Source organism: Indicator indicator, chromosome 27 (assembly GCF_027791375.1).
Source record: "Indicator indicator isolate 239-I01 chromosome 27, UM_Iind_1.1, whole genome shotgun sequence".
NCBI lineage: Eukaryota > Metazoa > Chordata > Aves > Piciformes > Indicatoridae > Indicator > Indicator indicator.
Genome location: NC_072036.1, coordinates 7,676,902 through 7,697,146, shown reverse-complemented (window position 1 = coordinate 7,697,146; position 20,245 = coordinate 7,676,902). Strand labels below are relative to the sequence as shown.

Below are 20,245 nucleotides of genomic sequence, written 5' to 3'. Positions count from 1 at the left end.
CGCCGCCGGCCGCTGCCGCCAGCCTCCCCCGGGCAGTGAAACTGCCGCACGTCCGCCCCGTCGAGGCACCCACTCGCTACGTCCCGTCCTGTCCCGCTCCGCTCGCCACCCGCTGCTTGCCGGGACGCGCCGCTTCCTCGCGTGGGCCTACGCGCGCAGGGAACGGAAACGCTCCGCCCTCCCGGCCGGGGCGTCGCGCAGTGTGAGCGGCGTCCGCCATCTTGAATTGCGATCCACTGCCGGCGCCGCGCTCCGCAGCGGGCTGGCGATTTCTCCCTTGGGGGGCAGCGGACGCTGCGCGTCTCCGCTTCGATGGGTAAGGACGGGCGAACGCTCAGCCGGCGGGCAGGGGCAGGAGGGGCTGCGGTTTCCTCAGGGGTGGGTTGCGGTGCTGTGGCGTGCCTCGCTTCTTGCTTGTACGGTTCGCCGGCGCAGGCCGGTCTCCTGCTTGCTTGGGGGCGGCTGGCAGCAGCGGGGCGTTGCCGCGCACCGCAGCTCGGTCTCCGCCAGACGGAGCGGAGGGTGCTGGGACCAGATCTGTCTGCTATTCGCCTTCGGAGAGCTGCTGTCCTCCCGCTACTCAGCTCTGCGCTGGAGGAGGGGCTTTGCCGCCCGCTGTTGGAGGGCCGTGGGTGAAGAGCTTTGCTGATCGCTGTCTGTGGGTGCCCTCTTGGCCGAACAACCCGGCAAGGGCACCTGCGATCTGACCCGGCGCTGTGAAGCCGGCGGGCAATGTCCGGCCTCCCCCCGGCGCTGCCAGTCGGGGAGGGGCGGTGGTACAGCAAAGGCTCGCTATTGAGGGAGCCTTATGTAGGCAGGGAATAAAAAATAAAAGCGACTGTCAGTCGGATAGGTTTTAGTCCAGGCACAACAAGTGGGCGCGATGCAGGATGTGCTGGGTGGGGGGGGTTGTAGCTTTGTAGAGCAAAAGTGCAGACTTGAACCTAGATGCAGAAGGCGCAAAGCCTGTATAGATCAGGGACTGCTAGGCTTTTTGCCTTCATGAGGTTTTTTTGCCTTCACCAAAGCTCCTGTGGGAGGAATGAAGCCGTACATTCCTAAGCTTTTCTTTTTGAAAATAGTTTTGATGAGAACTTCCTCCCGGTTGAGCTTCTGTAAGTCTTTATAGAGCTGGCAATGTAAACTGAGTTACTTTGAATTCCGTGTTCTCTTGTGTGCTTCGTTACTTGGCCTGACAGTTTTATTGGCACAACTAAATTAGCAAGGCATGGAATGGTTAAGGAAGTGATAATATTCTGGGGCTAGTTAAGCCAGTAGCATTGTTGGAAAAAAGGATCTTCTTAAATTGCACGCCAAAAGTTAAATGGCAATTAAGAAAGTTGCTTTAGGCAGTGACACACTTAGCGTTGTGATCCAGAGAGGGCAGCAGTTTGTTCTGGTGAGGCAAATGTGTTTGGGTGTAACAGGCTGCTAAGTCCTCAGTGTCTCATTGATGTCAGGCTAAATCTGTGGACTGTCTTCCTCCCATAGTTTGTGTTTATTGCTCAGAAGTCCTTGGTGCTGCTGATGAAAACAAGTATCCCCAATGTGGAAGTCGATGGAGAATTATACATAGCCTAAGAGCTGTAGTTCAGATGTTTTCTTGTTATGGAACAGTTCCAGACAAGTGAGAGTTTGTGCAGAACCTTAAACAATATTTTTCAGTTATTTCTCATCTGAGATGCTAAGCTTCATCTGAGAAGCTTAACTTTTTAGACTACCACCATGCTATTAACAAGCTTTTAAAGTCAGCTTGATGCTTTTTGTGACTGAATCGTGTTTTATCACTTTCATCTTCACACAACTGAGATGCCTGAAATGACAGTCAGATTCTAATCCTCTAATCCTTCAAAAGAGCTGTTAATTAGAATTAGTCAATCATTTTGTTTAAAATGGAAAAGAGTAAGCGTGGCTGTGTGCTGCTGACCCTTAAGTTGCTGTTCTGCAGACAGCCTAGAAGGAAGTGCAGCACAATCTTAGATCCTGTGTTATGTTTGCAAGATAGGCTTAAAAAATAAAGCAGCAATGCAATTAGGTGTTAAACAAAGCAGTAATTACTGCAGATTTTCTTCTGGGATTTGTCCTTATTTTTTAATGTATTTAATGTCTTCTTTATGAGAGGAGGAAGCAAATTCCTGAATGGAAATTTAGTGACATAATATCTTCTGTTTTTTGGTTTTTTTGTTTGCTCATTAGGCTTGTCATTTATTTTTCAGTAGCTTTTGCCCTTTAATGAAGTACCTGATCCCTGAGATGAAGTGCAGTTTAATCTGCAGTTTAGAAATGCCTATCTAAGCAAATATTTTTCTGTGATTTCTATCTTAGAGATTTTTGTTGATGAACTGGGTATTGGAAGAAGCTACAGGAGTATTTAGCTGCTGCTGTAGGTACTTGTGTAGTTCAAGAGATGACAAATAATTTTGAATTTATTTTTAATAGACAACATGGCAAGTCCAGGTAAAGATAACTTCAGAATGAAAAGCTACAAGAATAATGCACTTAATCCCCAAGAAATGCGCAGACGAAGAGAGGAGGAAGGCATCCAGCTTCGGAAGCAGAAGAGGGAAGAACAGGTAAGTGTTTCAGTGAGCTGTTGAGTGCTTGTGAAGCTAATTGCAGGTATGTGAAAGAACTTGAGGAGACTCCTGCTGTAGCGCAGGAACCAGAGCAGCAGCTTGAATATCTGTTTTCTGTACAGTCTTGGGAAGCAGCAGGAACCTCTCAATAGGATCATAAAAAGTGAACAGAAGCCCTCTTAAGTCACTAGGGCATGCAGAGGCAAGACTTGTGTCTTGAGTTTAATCCTTAGTCTAGGTTTAAACATGTAAGACTGGGCTGAAAGGATACTCTTATTTCCAGTAAGGATTAGAAATCTTGATTAGTCTTCCAGAATTTGGGCCAGAGTTTTACTTTTAGAAGGGAGAGGTTTATTTGAATCTTTGAAGTCATACTTCAAATTGTCCAGGAGTTTTTGTGCCGTGACTTAGTAAAGTGGCTACCAATTAGTGATCCCTGAACTAATCTATGTAACTCTTCAGTTGTCTTCATTGGATTTTTAGCGATCAGAGTACATAGAGCATTATCTAATTTCATGGTTTGAGGTAGTTCCTTTTCCCAAAATGTTTGTTTAGTTTTTTCTTTCCATGAAAGTGAGGAATATAGTTTGTTTTTCTGCTTGGTCTAAAGTGGCCTAATTTGTATCCCACAACCTAGAGAGTGTCCCAGGCACTGATCTACAGTTTTCTCTGAGGTGGGAATGCTTAGCCTTCTCCTGAGAAAGTGGTGCTACTGCATGGAAAAAGAATTTAAATTAGGTGGGCCAGAGAGGTAAGAGTAAGAAGTAGAATGATACTGGGGCATTGACCTGTAAGTGGGCAACTGGTTGGCAGTTCTGCTGAACCTTTTGTTTGTAGAAAACACTCCCTAGATAAATTATGAAAATAATGGGTGTTTTCTCTCCCATGCTGGTTGTTGTAACAGTGAGAATACTGTTATGTTCTCCTTGATCTTAGTTTGTTGGAGTGGTGTTTTTCTGCTCTTCGTGAAATGGAGAGAGCAAGTTTATGCAGGGAGATGAGGCTGCCTTTATTTCAGAGCGATGGCAACTGGTGGATAGAACATGATCCTAAACAATAACAGTTTACACTTATCAGCCAGGAGCTTCTGTGTCCTTGATGAGTGCTGAAAAGAATGGCTGGTCTTCCACAAGAGGAATGTTGTTTCTTCTTCCTATGTGGGTTTAAATGCAATTGAACCTTGTTTGCATCCAGGATTTCTACAATTGTTTTGTGTCCAGGACTGGGCCTTGTCCAGAAATGCATTGATCAAGGTATAGAATGCCTTGGTTTAGGTTCCTGTTTGAAATATGGGTAGATACAAATATTGGGTTGCTTCTGAAGTTTTTGGGCATACATAATAGCAGAAGCCTAGATGTTTGTGGACATGTAGAAGGCAGAACCTTCAGGATTTAGTAGGAGGTTTTATTAAAATGCTTAATGATAAAATCCTAGTCAATGGGCTGAAATTCTAACTTAAATGTATTTAAAGGTAGCAACATAATCTTCTTAGAATTAATGACAGTAGTTTGAAGTGTGGAACTGGATTAAAGATTAAAATGCAGGTTTGGTCTCTAGAAGAAAGCAGGCTAATATCAACAGTTTACTTGTATGCCAGAAAATGAGGAGGCAGTCATTGAACATAGCTCATTAAAGTGCAGGTGTGCATTTTGAGTGTAGATAGTGCATGCAGCCAATTGTAAAGTGATTTTTTTGGAATGTTTAATGGTACATAATTGGAAAGTTCACCTTAAAGCTATGCTGTATTTTCTTCAACTATATTAAAATAAAGTTTCTGTTTTAATCTTTCTGCAACTGTATATGAAATGCAAATGCTGTTTAATTGTAATGTAAAGAAAGCACACAGCTCTTTGTCTGTTGAAGGGAGGAATGCGATGTGCTGAAACACATTGGTCTGTGTTGATGATTTTAGCCTATAAACTAAAAAAGAGAAAGCAGCTTGTAGAACACTGCTTCCTGCTTAAAAATAAGTGCTGATTGTGAGGGATAAAAGACTAAAAGCAAAAAATCTGCATCTTCTTTATCTTACGTGTTGAAAACTTTACGGATATTTGCTAATTAAAAATAATTCCAGTTTTTGAATGTCTCTGAGAAGTGTTGTGGTGCAGTCTATCAAGCTACAGATATAGCAGTGTTTTTCTCCTTTACATTACTTAAACTTTCACGTAGAATTCCATTTTCTAGGATGACTAGGAAGGTGAGTAGTTGAGATAGTTTAGTACTGGTGAAAACATTTCACATGTATGGCATTAGTATCCAGTCCATGGTAAGTTCTAATGTCTCCCCAAAATGCCTTCTTTTTAGCTGTTTAAACGCCGAAACGTTTCTCTGCCGGGCAATGAGGAATCTATGGTAGAAAGTCCAATTCAGGATCCTGATGTCAGCTCTACTGTACCTATTCCAGAGGTATTTACTTCAGAGTGTATTCAGAATCTCCCCTGTTAAAGTGCATAGTACTAGACATGAGGAATCCTCCTTTCATTTTCAGGAAGAAGTTATTACATTAGATATGGTGCAGATGATTTTCTCCGATGATCCTGATCAGCAGCTCACAGCAACGCAGAAATTCAGAAAATTGCTATCTAAAGGTATGTAAATGTTGCCTGATGATGTTTTTGTTTAATTTGTTTATTCCTTTTGGTTGTTACCATGACTTTTTGTCAGACATTCAGTTAACCTTTAGTTTTGTTTTAGCTTAGAATAGAGCTTGCTGAAACTTCTAGTTGTGTTTATAGAGAAACTGTGCCAAATCTCTTCCGATCTAATGGCTAAATACAGAAAGCTTCATTATTCTAGTGTTAAGTCTTTCAGACAATGTAACAAAAGCAAGGATATTTTGATTTAGATGTCCAGGGTATTAACTAGCTGCACAATAACATTACTTAGAGTACTTGTTGCAGTGATTAAATTTCTCATTCTCATTTTGTAGTTAGGGGAGAGAAATTACCTGGCTGCTAAAGAACTTGGTTTGGTTTTGTTGAGACTGTAAGACATGAGGTCTTAAATAAGTGCCAGCATTTGTATAGCATGATAGTTAAAGGCATGCTTGGGTCATTTAAAATAGTTTTTAATTGTGATTGCTCTTTCACTACTCTGAGCTGCTGCTAAAGGGACAGTGTCTTATAATGTGTCATAAAAATGTCAGTGGCTCATAGATATGTTCATGTTATTTTACATAGTTGGGTGTTTTACTGAATTGTAGCACTTCATGAAGATGATCCTGCAGTCTTCTAAAAGTCAAAAGCTGAGGTCCTTCATTTGAGATTAAAATGACTTGAATGCTAAAAATTCTGATAAGAACTGAGAATCATATTCACGTTTCTTGTCATACTGAGAAAGTAATTTGCTTGTTCTTAGTTGTTAGACTTACACATGTGTTTATTTGTATTCCCTAGAGCCTAATCCACCTATAGATGAAGTCATACAAAAGCCAGGAGTAGTACAGAGATTTGTGAAATTTCTAGAGAGGAGCGAGAACTACACTCTGCAAGTGAGTTTGGTTGGTACTGCTCAGGAGTTTGCAATGAGATTAGAAACCCTCCCAAAAGAGCTTTGGAATGCATGTGGTGTGTGGGGTTTTTTTGTTACTGTTGAACAAATGTAATTATTTTTAACCACTGAAGCTATACATTTTAGTTGCCTACAATGTCAGTTACTCCCACTGACACTGTGACTTGGCTCTTGTGAGCTTCATAGTAGTCTTTAGGGTTAGGGTTATGTATTCAGCTGCTCTGTTACTTGGGTGTTGAAAGCAGACTGTGTTCAAGAGGGTTTCCAGAGGAGTATATTAAGTTCACCAGCATTGATGTGTGAGCAGAATCAGTTTTGTTTGTGTTGAGTATATTGCAGTACTTTTCATTTGACATTTTAGAAAAGAAGGGGGTAAAAAAAAAAAAGGAAACTAGGAAACTGAAAGGCTTGTATGAAAATCTTTTAGAAAATCTTTGAAACATATTTAATGATGTATGTTAGTATAACTATATGTACATTAACAATAGGAATAACTAGATTTCTCTGCTTTTGGTAGCCCATGGAATGGCACTTATGCCTTGTATGCATCCATGATAGAAGAATTAAACTTGATACAGAGTAAACAGAAGGGATTTGTACTAGTTTATAAAGATGTGAAATCTTCCTTACGGTTAGTGTTGCAAGCTAAAACCTAAAAATGATCTAAAGGTTCTTATTAAATGGAGATTGTTTGTGACTGCCAATTACAAAGATAATTGCATTTCAGTGGAAAGGAAAAAAAAGTTGGAGAGTTAACCTCTGCACCTCTCACATCAAATTGTTATTAATGAATTTAATTTTTAATGCTGTGGTGTTTAATGTGTGGTTGTCTTTGCATTCCTCAACAGTTTGAAGCAGCTTGGGCTTTGACAAACATAGCATCTGGAACTTTTCTACACACCAAAGTTGTAATTGAAACCGGAGCTGTTCCAATTTTTATTAAGTTGCTTAGTTCAGAGCATGAAGATGTACAGGAGCAGGTAACTAATTTCCTGAGGTGTTCTGTAACTATGCAAAAATTAATTCATGAATGTCTTTTTTTGGGTTGTGTGTGGTTAGAGAGGTTTTGAGCTGCATTTGCATACCAGCCTGTTGATTTGGCCCCAGGAAAATAAAAAAAAATATATCTTCAGTGTAGGTTTTGTTTGGTTTCTTTCCCTCTGGTTCTTTGAGGTTTCTATGAATTTACCTTTGTTTTGTTTTATGTCATGCTATTGAGTAATTTGAAGAAAGCATCTCACTTCTATTGCACATTTAGAGGTAGACAGGATCTAAAATACTTCAGTAGAAATAATAAAATAGAAAATAACTTGGATTTTTTTCCCCAGGTTATTTTGCAGCTTTATTTCTTAGTCTTCTGCTTTTCCATCTTATTATGTTAGAGTCTTTATTAACATTTTCCTGAACTTCATTCTTTTGGTGTAGTTTTGATGTATTTGTTGTTTAAGAAAGGCAGTAATTTACTGGCTTTTATTTAGCACATTCTGAAGTTCATATAGTGAAAGTTCATGATTTTAACTTAATTTCTCATACATTGTTTACAACTTGGAGACAGTTTTTTGACTGTTACACATAGTAAATGTAACTACTGAAAAGAGTGGGTGCATCATTTTTGTTGGAAAGCACATCAATGGACATGTTTTCATAGCAGGTGACTTCAGGTGTAGGAAACTCCTTTGGTGGAATATAGAAATCAGTATTCTGAAATCTGTGTTTGGAATGATACTGCTTTAAAAAAAATCCTGTTATGTTTGCTGAAAAATTGCATAGATGATCTGTAAAAGCTGATTTGTAAGCATGTATAAATTCATTCAGATGCTTTGCTTTTTAAGGCAGTGTGGGCTCTTGGTAACATTGCTGGTGATAATGCAGAATGCAGAGACTTTGTTTTAAACTGTGGAATATTATCACCCCTCTTGGAGTAAGTATCATGAATTAATGCTCTAACTATAGTGTACAAGTGTAGATAACTGTAAACTTAAAATTTAGTTGAGAACAATATCTTTTTGCCAAATAGAGAATGTTTCTTTATTATATTGCTATGAGCCTAATGTTTTTGAATACCTAAGCTTCATGCATATCTTTGATTAGTCCATAAGTAGAAGCTTTCCAATGTTTGCAAAAGGGGAAAAGTGTTACTGCAAAGGTACAAAATTTCTTTGCTGTATTCTACCAGATGATTTCTCTTCACTAGGAATATCATTCCAGAATTTACCTTACATCCTATTGTAAAGATGTAGTGTCTTCATCACAGGGAAAAAAATTTATTCAACGCAGAATTTGTTCAATTCCTTAATATAATGCTTTAAAACACTTGTAAAATAGTTTAAAATAATAGAGGAGAATGTGATTACTTTCCCTAAGTAATTAAAGGGTTAACAGTGTTAGGTATTTTGGTACATATCTGAAAGTGAACCTAATTTTTCAGATGTTCAATCCTTTTGCATTCTATTCAGCAAAACCAAAAGTGTTAATTGTTTTAGAGGGTCTTTTATTTCTAATATTTTACTGATCTGTTTTTTATTATTATTATTACTATTTATTGCATTCTTTGGATGAAAACATGAAAATTAAATCATGGGAGAGTTGCAGCTCCTAGCCTCTTCTGAAGTCATTCAGAAAATATTAGTTGAATGATTTTTTTGTACGCATAAACCTGATTTGGAAATGAGATGTCCACTCTATTCAGACTCAACTGTTGATTCTAAGAAAACATTTGCAGCATGTAAGCTATGAAGAGAAATAAACTGAAACTAGGATTTCTTTTCCTGATTTGAGGTACAGTTGGTAATAGATAGAAAAAGACTTTTTCAGTAAAAAATTATTAAAAAATATATTATTATCTCTCTTTGACAGACTGTTAACAAATTCGAATCGTCTTACAACAACTAGAAATGCAGTCTGGGCTCTCTCAAATCTCTGTAGAGGAAAAAACCCACCTCCAGACTTCAGTAAGGTATAAAATACTCATTTTGAGAAATCAGAAAACTGAAGGCTTCTTGTTTTTGTAATGGGTTGTAACATACAGTCTTTGAATTTGGAGATAGACTCATTTTTATCTTTTTAATATAATCACACAGTCTTGCCCTTTTGTTGTATGTGCAAAAATCATCTACTTTGAAACCCATCAGTAATAAAACTCCAAATTGTAGTTAGCTAAAGGCAAATAGTCATTTACTGGTATGAAATGATGGATAAATAATAGATTAAGCACTAAACCCCTTGGGGGTGGATTTTCCCCAGATCTGTTTTAGAGGATGTGAGTTACAAATGAAACTTTTTGAATTTTCATGTGTATTTTATGAGTGTGAATTCTAAAAGAACATAAAATATCCAAGCTGTACTGCTGAAACCTGTCAGGTTTTCAAGTGGTGTTAAGATGGTTTAGTTGGTTTGGCTTTGTCTGTGTGGAACTTGCAGGATATGAGCCTGGAATGGGTTGTCCAGGGAGGTGGTTGGGGCCCCATCCCTGGAGGTGTTTGCAGCCAGGCTGGATGAGGCTCTGGCCAGCCTGATCTAGTGTGAGGTGTCCCAGCCCATGGCAGGGGGGTTGGAACTAGATGATCCTTGTGGTCCCTTCCAACCCTGACTGATTTTATGATTCTATGATATTAAAGACAGAAACTATGGTTGCAATGAGATCTGAAGTCAGCTGTTGCTTGTTTGGTTTGGCTTGGTGACCATTGACTCTTCTGTGAGTTACTCTGAGTTTCTTAGTGGTAAAGCAACTGTAAATAGAGTATTACAAATAACCTCCAATACTCCTACAAAGACAGCAATGTAAAAAAAAAAAAACCAAACACTATTACTTTGAAATTCTGTTCCCCAAGTGGTTCGGGACCCCTCAGTAACACCTGATCATCTGGTTACCCATAAAAGCAGATGTCTTTGTTTAAGATGAACAGTTATTATTAATTATATTACTTAATTAGTTATTACATTACCTAGTACAGGTTGTATACCATAATATCTCTAAAGAAATAGGCTGTAAATCAGAATTTATCCAATTTGCCAGGTTGAATTGGATATCTAGTTTAATCAGTGAGTGTTCCACTTAGGTCCTGATTCATTAATCAGCTTGTGTGCTTTGGTAGTAAATAGTTTGGCACCTTTATACCTTTGCAGAATGTTCTCTGAAACTTGAAAAATACAAACCACCTAATTTCATGCAGTATTTTTCTTTAATCTAGGTTGCTCCTTGCCTAAATGTTTTATCAAGACTGTTGTTTAGCAGTGACCCAGATGTACTAGCAGATGCCTGCTGGGCCCTATCTTACCTTTCAGATGGTCCCAATGATAAAATTCAAGCTGTAATTGATTCTGGAGTGTGTCGAAGATTGGTAGAGCTGCTTATGTAAGTCTTCTCTTCACCAAATAAGTGTCTTACAGTACTGTTTAATGAATCCCAATTGAGTTGTTTTTTTCTCACCTTGAGTTTGAACTTGTATTTTGAGAAGTGGTGAACATGAATTGAGTCTGAAGCCTTCCTCAATGCTTATTAGGTTGCTTGGCTCCTGGGATTTTTCCTGAGATGAACAGTGAAAAAAGTTTCTCCAAAGTATTCCTTCATATCCCTTAATATTTAATGTAGAATGTCATTCACATGAAGGAATAGAAAGGTGAAGATGAAAGACCTTGAACTGTAAATTAGCATCTCACCTATTTTTTTTTAAATGTGATTGTTGCATTTGTTTTCTTTCCTTCCTAGGAGATGTAGTTGCCATACAGGCAGTTCTTAAGACTCGCAAAGTCCAGAGAAAGGCTTGTGCCACTTTTGAACTATTCCAGTATATTTGGGTTATGGTTTGCTGTTTTCCTAGAAAGGGAGACTAAATCCCTGTGTTCACATGAGGACAGCACAGCAGGTCAGGGAGAGTAGTTCTCAGCACTTGAATCACAGATAGATTGCTCTTAAGTTGTGTTCCATAGAGATGCCCTTTCCTTGAATCAGCAATTCAGTTGTGGGCTTGCAAATTGCCTAAATAGGGGGAAAGTGTAAGAAGTAGTGCAGTGTTTTCTAGAACTACAAATTTAGTGTCTGAAGTAAACCATTGTTCACTGAAAATGCAAAGTTGTACTTTCACACTTGGTAATGTCAATCAATTTAATATTTGTCTCCAGGCATAATGATTACAAGGTGGTATCCCCTGCATTAAGAGCAGTTGGAAATATTGTTACAGGAGATGATATCCAAACACAGGTAAGACTTTTTGATGTAAGAAAAATGAATTACCAGGACAGAATTAATGTAAACATTGTTACAAAATATGTTTCAGGGATCTGCATGCATCAGTGAAAGGTCTATATTGTTAATTTGACAGTTTAAGCTGCTATTCTAAACATTAAATTAGAAGAATTTTTTTTTTTACAGCACTCTATTACTTCATTCCCTAATGGCACTTAGAATGTTCCTTCCCATTTTTCCTTCTTTTTTTTTTTTTATTTCCTCTTAAAGGGGGGGTCAATTGTTTTATTATTGTTATATTTTTTAAGTCTTCAAATGCAGCCAAAGTTTTCACTTTAAGCAAGTCATACTTATTGGTCCATGAATTTGGATGTGATAGTCTTGCTGACTTGTTCTGTAAAAATGTGGAATTTTAATTTCAGGGAATGGAACTGGGTTTGAAGCAATGCAGGAACTGCTAAGACAGCTCTTGGTTTAAATAAAATTGTGACTGAAGGGCTGACAGAACTAGTGTAAAGGGAAAATAAGGAAATAATTCTGTGGTGAGCTCTATAGGGTAGAATTTTTCTAAGGAATTCAACAGAAGATCTCTGTCTCTTAAACAAGTGGACAAATAACTACACAAATCAGATTTACACTTCTGAGTTATTCCTACTCTAGCCTTAAGCAGCCTTATTTGGTCTTGTTGATAGTCTTCTTGTCTAAGCTTAATAGAGGGCAGATTGTTTTAAATTGCTGGATTGTTTGCATACTACAGCACTGAACACTTCATTTTTGCAGGATGTTATCTACAAGTGTTGCAAAAATCTTCAGTAAAGGGCTTTTATATATTTGTATATTGCACAAGCCTCTATGTAGTTGTGTATTGTACAACACATTTTCTAATTCTCAAATTATTTTAGGTGATTCTAAACTGCTCTGCATTACCCTGTCTCTTGCACTTGCTTAGTAGCCCCAAAGAATCTATTCGAAAAGAAGCGTGCTGGACTGTTTCTAACATTACTGCAGGAAACAGAGCTCAGATTCAGGTAAATTCAGTAGTTTTGATACTTGGTTGGGTTTGTTTCCGTTTTGCTAGTTTGCTTGTGTTTGCTTCACAAGGAGAAATAAACAGATAGTACGTTGACTGCTAGAAAGCAGTCCCATGGAGAAAGACCTTGGAGTCCTAGTGGACAGCAAGTTACCCACGGGACAGCAATATGCCCCTGTTGCCAAGAGGGCCAACAGCATCCTGAGGTGCATTAAGAAAAGTGTGTCCAGCAGGTCTAGTGAGGTTCTCCTCCTCCTTTACTCTGCCCTGGTAAGACCATACCTGGACTACTGGAGAAACTGATTAATGTCTCTTAAAGGAATTTGGTTGATGCTTATAAAACAAATTAAAGGATATTTAGATATGATGTCATTAGTTAGGTTTTTTCCCCTCTTGGACCATTGTCTACTGGTATATTCTCTTATCATCATTAAAACATTACAATTTCATCTCTTAGGCTGTTATAGACGCAAATATTTTTCCAATATTGATTGAAATTCTCCAAAAAGCTGAATTTCGCACCAGAAAGGAAGCAGCATGGGCCATAACTAATGCAACATCAGGAGGAACCCCTGAACAGATCAGGTAAGTTTGTGTGTGTTAATATTTTCTCTGTCTAAATATCTTCTCTAAGGCATTTTTATTTCTGCATTTGAATCTTGACAAACACAGGAACAAAATGCTGAACACAACTAATTCCTTTGAATTCTTTCTGTACTACAGGGACTAAGCAGGTGAAAATTGAGAAAAGTGAGTGAAATCTAAGCAGTACACTTAATAAATTGACTGGTACTGCTTTGTTTCAGTGATATTACACCTAAAGCTTTCACAGGGTTATCTTCCAGAGTTCATAGTATATTGTCAGACACAATTGTAACAGTTAATGACCAGTTTCAGTGATTGAAAATTAAAAAATTTGGGAAAGTTGTTTAGACAACTTGTGCAATGGGATTGTATCTTGGTGGAGAGACTTCAGGAATTCTAGTGGTTTCTTCCTGTATTTTAAACTTGCTGTCAGTGTGACTTGAAGGCAGATACCTAAACACGTTTTTCAAGATAGAGTTTGAAATTTTATTGTTAGCAGCTGTTTCTGTGCTGCAAAAATTGGACTTATTGAATGACTAGAGTTAAAGAGTCTCTGTGGATACTCAGTATAGCATAGTTTCAATCAATAGCTGATAAATGGATTTATAAATGCCAGTGTGTTATTTGGAAGCCAGAACAGAAAGTGATGTGAGAACTCCACCAGCACATTTGGGAGATCTGTTGCAGTAAGTACATGCTTGTTTATTTAAAATGGAAACAGCTCTGGTTTTCTTATAACCACTAAGTGGTTCCTTATCAGAGGTAAGGAAGGTTTGTGGGTGGTTTTTTGGTATTTTGATTGCTCATATCACCATCACAAACACATCATCTCCACACTCGCCCCACATCCACCACAACACATCATCCACCACCACCACCACACCAACTACACTTAAGCAACCTTGTCATGCAGGCAAACATGACTTTGCTTTGCTTACACACTATAAACAAGGACACAGGTTCTGGCTTCTAAAAGTCCATACACAATTTGATGCAAATTTGGGGTTCCAAGTAAGCTATTGCTTTTTCCAATTTATTTTTTTTATGCTTATAATCATGTCCTTCCCTTTTATAGGAGGTAATGTTAATGTCTTAATAGACTACTAGTGTGGGCTGTGTTAGCACAGAGCAGTGTTCAGTGTTCTTATCTGTGTTTATTTTTACCACTACAGAATTTCAGACACCTGAACTTATTGCTAAAACTGACTTTATCTCATATTTGTTTAAACACATCTAAAGATCATAAGTGGAAAGGAGTTGAAAAGACTACAAATTCTATACTCCAGTTAGGCATAGGCATGTTAAATTTCTTCCTAAGGATAAATGAAAATGTTTATTCCATTTCAGACAAGGCTTTATGTTGTTGCATGATTTAGATTTTATTTTGGTTTCTTTTTCAGACACTTTTTAGCAAAGTTAAGGACCAACAGTGCTAGATTGGTGTGTCAGAATAAATGTGCTGGATTATCAGTCCTTTTTTCCCCTCACCCCCCTCTGTTTTTCTGCTGTTAAAAGGTATTTGGTAGCACTAGGTTGTACCAAGCCTCTTTGTGACCTCCTGACTGTGATGGATTCAAAAATAGTACAGGTGGCTTTAAATGGACTTGAAAATATTCTGCGTCTTGGAGAGCAAGAGTCTAAGCAAAATGGAATGGGCATTAATCCTTACTGTGCCCTTATAGAGGAAGCATATGGTAAGAAATTATTTCTTGTAAAACTGCATACCTGAACTTCCTTTTGTTAGGCTGTCAAAAGAAAAAAAAAAAAAACCAAACCATTCTGACCCATTTTGAAATTTGTAATTAAGTTTAATATTGAATTACCTGAAGAATAAGTGGACATTAAAGTATCATAACATGATGGGAATAGTGGTTAAATGTAAAATACTTGTGGATGTTTGTCTGTGGTCAGGTTATGAAATATGTCCAGAGACATATTTAACATGCAGCTGTCCTAGTCTGTTTGAGCTATGGTTGGCATAAGTTTCTCAGCCAATCCTAAGTGTAGTTTTATTATTTTAATATATAGTCCTGTCTGGTACCATTCTGTTACCAACAGGGATGTGAGATGAGAGTTTGTTTTACATCCCAAAACTGAATCATTTTTTAGGATAACAAGTATCAGTAATAGCAAAATCAACCTCAGATCATAAAGTTAAATGTTTGTACTTAGTTTCTGTCTCATATTTTAATATGAGTTTCTGCATTAAACCACACTTTAAAGGCTTTGTCAAAACTAAAATGACTCGTGGAATTCATTGATGCTTTTGATTTAACAAAATGAATATCAATACTGACTTATAATGAATCTGGCATTATTTATGTAGGGGCTGGTGTTTGGTAGCTCTGACAAAACAAAATCAGTAAACATTTGTCTCAAACTGCTAATAGCAGTTCTAGTTGACCACATTATATCTGATTAGATGGCACTATGCTGTAAAGCAGCCTTTCAATCTGAATTCCCTGTTAGAGAGCTTCATTTCTAAAATCAAGTGCATACTTGGAGAACCTAATTTTGCATTCTAATGTGTGAGGGGAATAAGTGTTGAATGCTGTAATGGAATACATTCAGTTCCAGATGTTCAGTCTGATCATAATTTCAGCTGTGAAACATCTAGGTGCTTTAACCAGTTAAGAGTAGGCTGCTGAAGCTGTACAGTAAGAGATCAAGCAGGGGAAGCAGCTAATTATATCACACTCATAGCTCTGGCCTCTGCAGTTAATCAGAAGGTCTCTTCCTAATCCAACTTAAGTGAAAACTGAATTAACTTACATAGCTAAAAAGGAGTTTTGCATCAACCCAACTGACTGCCAAGCACTTAATTCAGCCAGTAGAGCAGAGGTTATGTCCTCTAGCTTGCAAATAAGACTTTGGAAGGACAGTATCTTCAAATCTTGTAATGAAATTAGAAAAAAGATGCCAGATTGTGCCCAATGATGACTCCATAATAGGGGATAGAATTGGAGAAGACTGAAAGATTAAAGGAAAAGAAATAGGGATATTGGAATTTGCTCTAGTAAACAGCTTTATAGTATCCTAATTCTATACAGATTCAGTTTCTTTGTAGGCATATTTCTTTGTAAACACTACAGCTTCCTCCTCAGTCTGGTTGCTACTCTTTTAGCATAGTTTTAAAATTAGTTTGGACAGCAAAAAATGCAAGAGTAGAAATGCATGGGTTAGGAAATTCAGAGTCAGTGATATCCAATGAATTGAGATGATTTGAGATTGCATTTTTTCATCTAGAAAGTACTACTGTACTGTAAGCTGTTTCCCTTTGAACTCCTCGTTCATTTAAGCAACTGAATTTTGAAAATGTTTTGTTTTGAATGTAGGACTTGATAAAATTGAATTTCTTCAGAGGCATGAAAACCAAGAGATCTACCAAAAGGCTTTTGAACTCATAGAACATTACTTCGGTGTTGAAGAAGAGGACTCCAGTATTGCACCTCAGGTGGATGAAAGTCAGCAGCAGTTTGTATTTCAGCAGCAGGAGGCTCCAATGGAGGGGTTTCAGCTGTGAACTACTGAAGACAAGGAAATGTAAACACTTGTAGGGTTTTAGTTTTATTTGTTTTTTTCCAGAGGTCTTTTCTTTATGGCCAAAGTTAGAGGAGAAGTTAAATATGTTTTGCAGAAATAGGTGAAGAAGCAGCTCATGCACTTTTATATATTGTGTTAGATACAACTGTTCTTTGTTTTGTATTTTGTGTTTTTCATTCTCTCTTCTGTACAGAAAACAACTGTGAGTAAAGATGTCTAAGGTAAAGCATTAAATGTGATTTAACAAGAACTGTTAAGCTAAGACTTGGTAGGATTTTAGGTAGTAGATCTGAATTTCTCATGTAGTCTCAAACTGCATATCAGCAATACAGTTACTGACAGTTGCATTTTTGGCAGTAGGCTTGACTTGCCCAGTCTCTTATCAAATCTACCTCTTGTATTGAAGCAAAAACATTGCTTCAGAACTAAGGCATGAAATAAAGATGAGCTTGTAAGAAGCTGAATTGGAATGTGAAAAATATTTATTTAAATTGTAAACCTTTTATGCATTACTTACTTTACAATACACTCTTGCAATTTATTTATAAGATGTATTTAAAGACATAATAGATATACATATATAATGCTAATTACCTACTATGATCTTGAATATATGAAAAAGCTTGTTCTGAAGAGGACTTATTTCAGAGGTTTTCGAATTGCTGGTCATTTGATGTTGACTCTAATTAAAGCTGCTAAATGTCATTAAAAGTCATCCACAAATACAGGACTTTGCAGTTGCTGTTGTTACCACAAGAAGGCTGTGATACAAATGACAGAGGTGGTGATTTGCACAGATCACCAAGCAGATGGTCTACATCTGTCTCCTATCAAAATGTGGTAATGCCACTTGAGTTTGAGAAACTTTGCAATGTCTGCCTCTCTAGTACAGTAGCTCCTTAGAAGTTTAGGCAGCAGGTGGTGTGGGTTTTATTTGACCAAATATGCTACTGCCACTCGAATGGTTCTTTAAGTTAACTAACACAGTTTTCTTTTGGTCAGAAAATAGAAGTACTGCAGTGAAGAATTCATAGGGAATCACTCCTTTCCAGTTGAAGGAAAAGTTTGTTGTATTGTAAATAGCATTAAGTATGTGGACACCAAAACTAACTAGAAGTTACTGTCATCAAAATATTTAGGCTCTACAATATACAGTGTTTGCTGTTGAGCACTAAAAGAGATAGAATTCTAATATTAATTCTGGATACAGAAAAATGTGTGCTCTGCTTTGACTTGCATATAAGTAGTGTTTCTGGTGTGTTAGCAGTATATCTCATTTGGAGAAATGAATACTTTGGGTTAACTCTGAAGTGTAATTATTTTTTATTACCTGTAATTAATGTATTAACATCAAATTCCTGGGTTAAGTGAAATCCTTTCCATATGAGAGCATTTCATGCTTTATAAAAAGCTGCAATTTAAACTTCAAATTACTTACCCCATGGCACTGTGCTTATCACTAAATATTTTAATGCACTGAAAAATACAGGTTAAAGGTGGTATCATTTACAATACCATTTTATATTTGGGATTTTTTTTTTACATGCAAGTTCAGATGTTTCTTTTTCATGTTACAGCAATATAAACTATATTGTAATTGAATGTGGGACTTGAAGTGGATTTTTCTAAGATTTAATGGTCAGTTTTGACTAAGTGAGAGGGGAAAGAAACCCCTTTTGAAGTCTTTTTAGTGGAAGATAGAAGTGTCAGATGTGTAAATAGGAGTGCTGTTGCTTTATGAACTCTGAATAATGAGATATTTTAGCAAATGACACTTTAAACCTAGATTTGTACAGCATACAACAGTTTTGAATAGTGTGATAATACTGAGTACAGCTGCCAAATTTTCATATACTACTAGATGATTGTATTTGTGCCCTTTTTACTCTCATAGTTTTCCTTGTTTCCCTCCCATCTGTTCAAAGTACAGGGTAGCAATCATGGAAGTCTACCATGGAAGGATTAGTAGTAAATGCTGAATTTCAATGTGTAAGAAAATGATTCAGGTAACAGGGTATTCCATGGTTTCTGACAACCTTGTGTGATAACATAACCAGCTGTGCCTGCTTTTTATTTGGAGGAACCCTGTAAAAACTGCATTTCTATAAGCCTCTCTAATTTAAACCAAATCTGAACTATAAAAATCTTGACTAAAAGACTTGCCAAGAAAAGGGGGGGCATTTAAAGTATTGTACTTGTTTTGAAAGAATGTCTTCAGTTTTGTGGGTGTATTATTCTGTGTGTGAACAGTTAGTGACTGCACTTTATGCGTTCAGATAAACTCTATTTCATGCCTCTGATACACTTAAATGTAATGGTTTCAAAAGGGAACTAAAATGGATGGACTTTGGCTAATGAAAAATCATAATTTAAACTCAACATTTGGTTTACCCTAAAGATTGTTTTAAAATAATGGAAATTCTTCTTTAAAGGCTAACTTTACAGGATGGCCTCTCCTATTTTATCACTGAGTTTACATCACACTTTGTTAAAAGCACATAAATAAATAATTTAATACAGAGATGATGACTTAAGGTCAGCTCTGGTCTAGTCATTGGCAAGTAGGAGCATGAATATGATGATGTTGCCTAAACAGCTCAAATCAGCATGAAACAAAAATTAACTGTGAGGAGAAAATGTCTTTGAGTTTGATATTTCATATAGAATCTGTAGTGCCCCTTCAGTTACAAAGGCTGTTAAAAAACACAGGGGTTTGGATTGTGTGATGTTGGGTTTAACTAAAAGGGTACCATTTGTTCTGCTTAAATGTGAATACTGATGAGCTAATCTATGCAACTATGCAAAGCATAAGATTATTTTTTTAGTTCCCTACTCTTGATACACTGAATCATACCTAATTTTTTCATTCTTGCACTTTTGTCTGAGGACTGGTTCATACAGCTTTTTAATTTTCTAGTATTTGCTTTAAACACTGTTGCTAGCAGCAATCAGAAAATAGTAATAATGTTGGCACAGAAATAAGTTAGCTGTAGAACAAGTTTGCAACTGGAAAATGTTTATTGTTGGGTCTGTCTTAAAAAAAAATAGAAAAGATGCACTATTGTCTTTCCTCCACGGTTAATTCTTCAGTTGGGTTAAATTTATTAAATTGGACAACTGAGGAATTTTGTAATAGGTTTGCCAACTGCTATGTGAAGTTTAACTTGTGACCTCAAGAGTTCACTGACATCTGGAATGAGAAATTTTGGTTACTCATGGCACAATATCTTCATATAATGTATGGAAACTACACTACCTATTCTGACTTCAGATAGTAATAGTGCATCTTTCAGTCCAGGCCAAAGGCCCATTTCTGTACCAGAACACATATGAGTAGTATGCAATATTATGGAATGTTAAACTCCAAATACCATACAGAAACCAATAAAACCTATTTTACAGATGTTGGTTGTATTTATTTAGGGGGTCAGTAAGGGTGGCTTCTTGAACTAGGGCACAGAAATGCCATTCTGAATACAGCACTGAGGCAGGCAAATTCAAACTGTCAGATCTGTGTGTTGTAAAACTCTGCACTGTCACCAGACAGAACTTTTTGGCTTTAAGTGTGTTGTAAATGTCTAACTAAACATGCCTCATGTTCTTAGCAAACTACCTCCTTTCCTCTAGAATTAGTTACTGCTTTTAATCATAATGCAAAACATTCTAATTTTAATTATATGCAACAAATACATTGAATATCTCCCTAGAAGAGCCCTTCCATTTTCTCTTTGTGATCCTGGAACCACTGCCCTTATTGGCTCCAGTGTGTGCAGTACCACAGTTGTCCATACATTGGTGACATTCACTAATCACTCT

At 37.3% G+C, this 20,245-nt stretch overlaps 1 protein-coding gene across 1 annotated transcript; it reads left to right on the top strand.

Moving 5' to 3' along the window:
• Positions 1–285: 285 nt before the first annotated feature.
• Positions 286–19,817, top strand: KPNA5 (karyopherin subunit alpha 5). Its single transcript, XM_054393179.1, has 14 exons — positions 286–316; positions 2,440–2,573; positions 4,881–4,982; positions 5,065–5,164; positions 5,972–6,066; positions 6,935–7,066; positions 7,919–8,007; positions 8,943–9,042; positions 10,277–10,440; positions 11,208–11,286; positions 12,174–12,299; positions 12,759–12,886; positions 14,402–14,580; positions 16,222–19,817. The coding sequence occupies exons 1-14, from the start codon at positions 313–315 to the stop codon at positions 16,407–16,409; spliced, it is 1,620 nt and encodes a 539-aa protein (XP_054249154.1). The 5' UTR covers positions 286–312; the 3' UTR covers positions 16,410–19,817.
• Positions 19,818–20,245: the final 428 nt, after the last annotated feature.

What these genes read in the sequence shown, in the direction of transcription:
- KPNA5 (XM_054393179.1), top strand. An exon ending in CTACTGTACCTATTCCAGAG is followed by an intron (nt 4,983 to 5,064) that starts GTATTTACTTCA and finishes TTTCATTTTCAG; the next exon opens with GAAGAAGTTATTACATTAGA. An exon ending in GAAACAGAGCTCAGATTCAG is followed by an intron (nt 12,300 to 12,758) that starts GTAAATTCAGTA and finishes TTCATCTCTTAG; the next exon opens with GCTGTTATAGACGCAAATAT.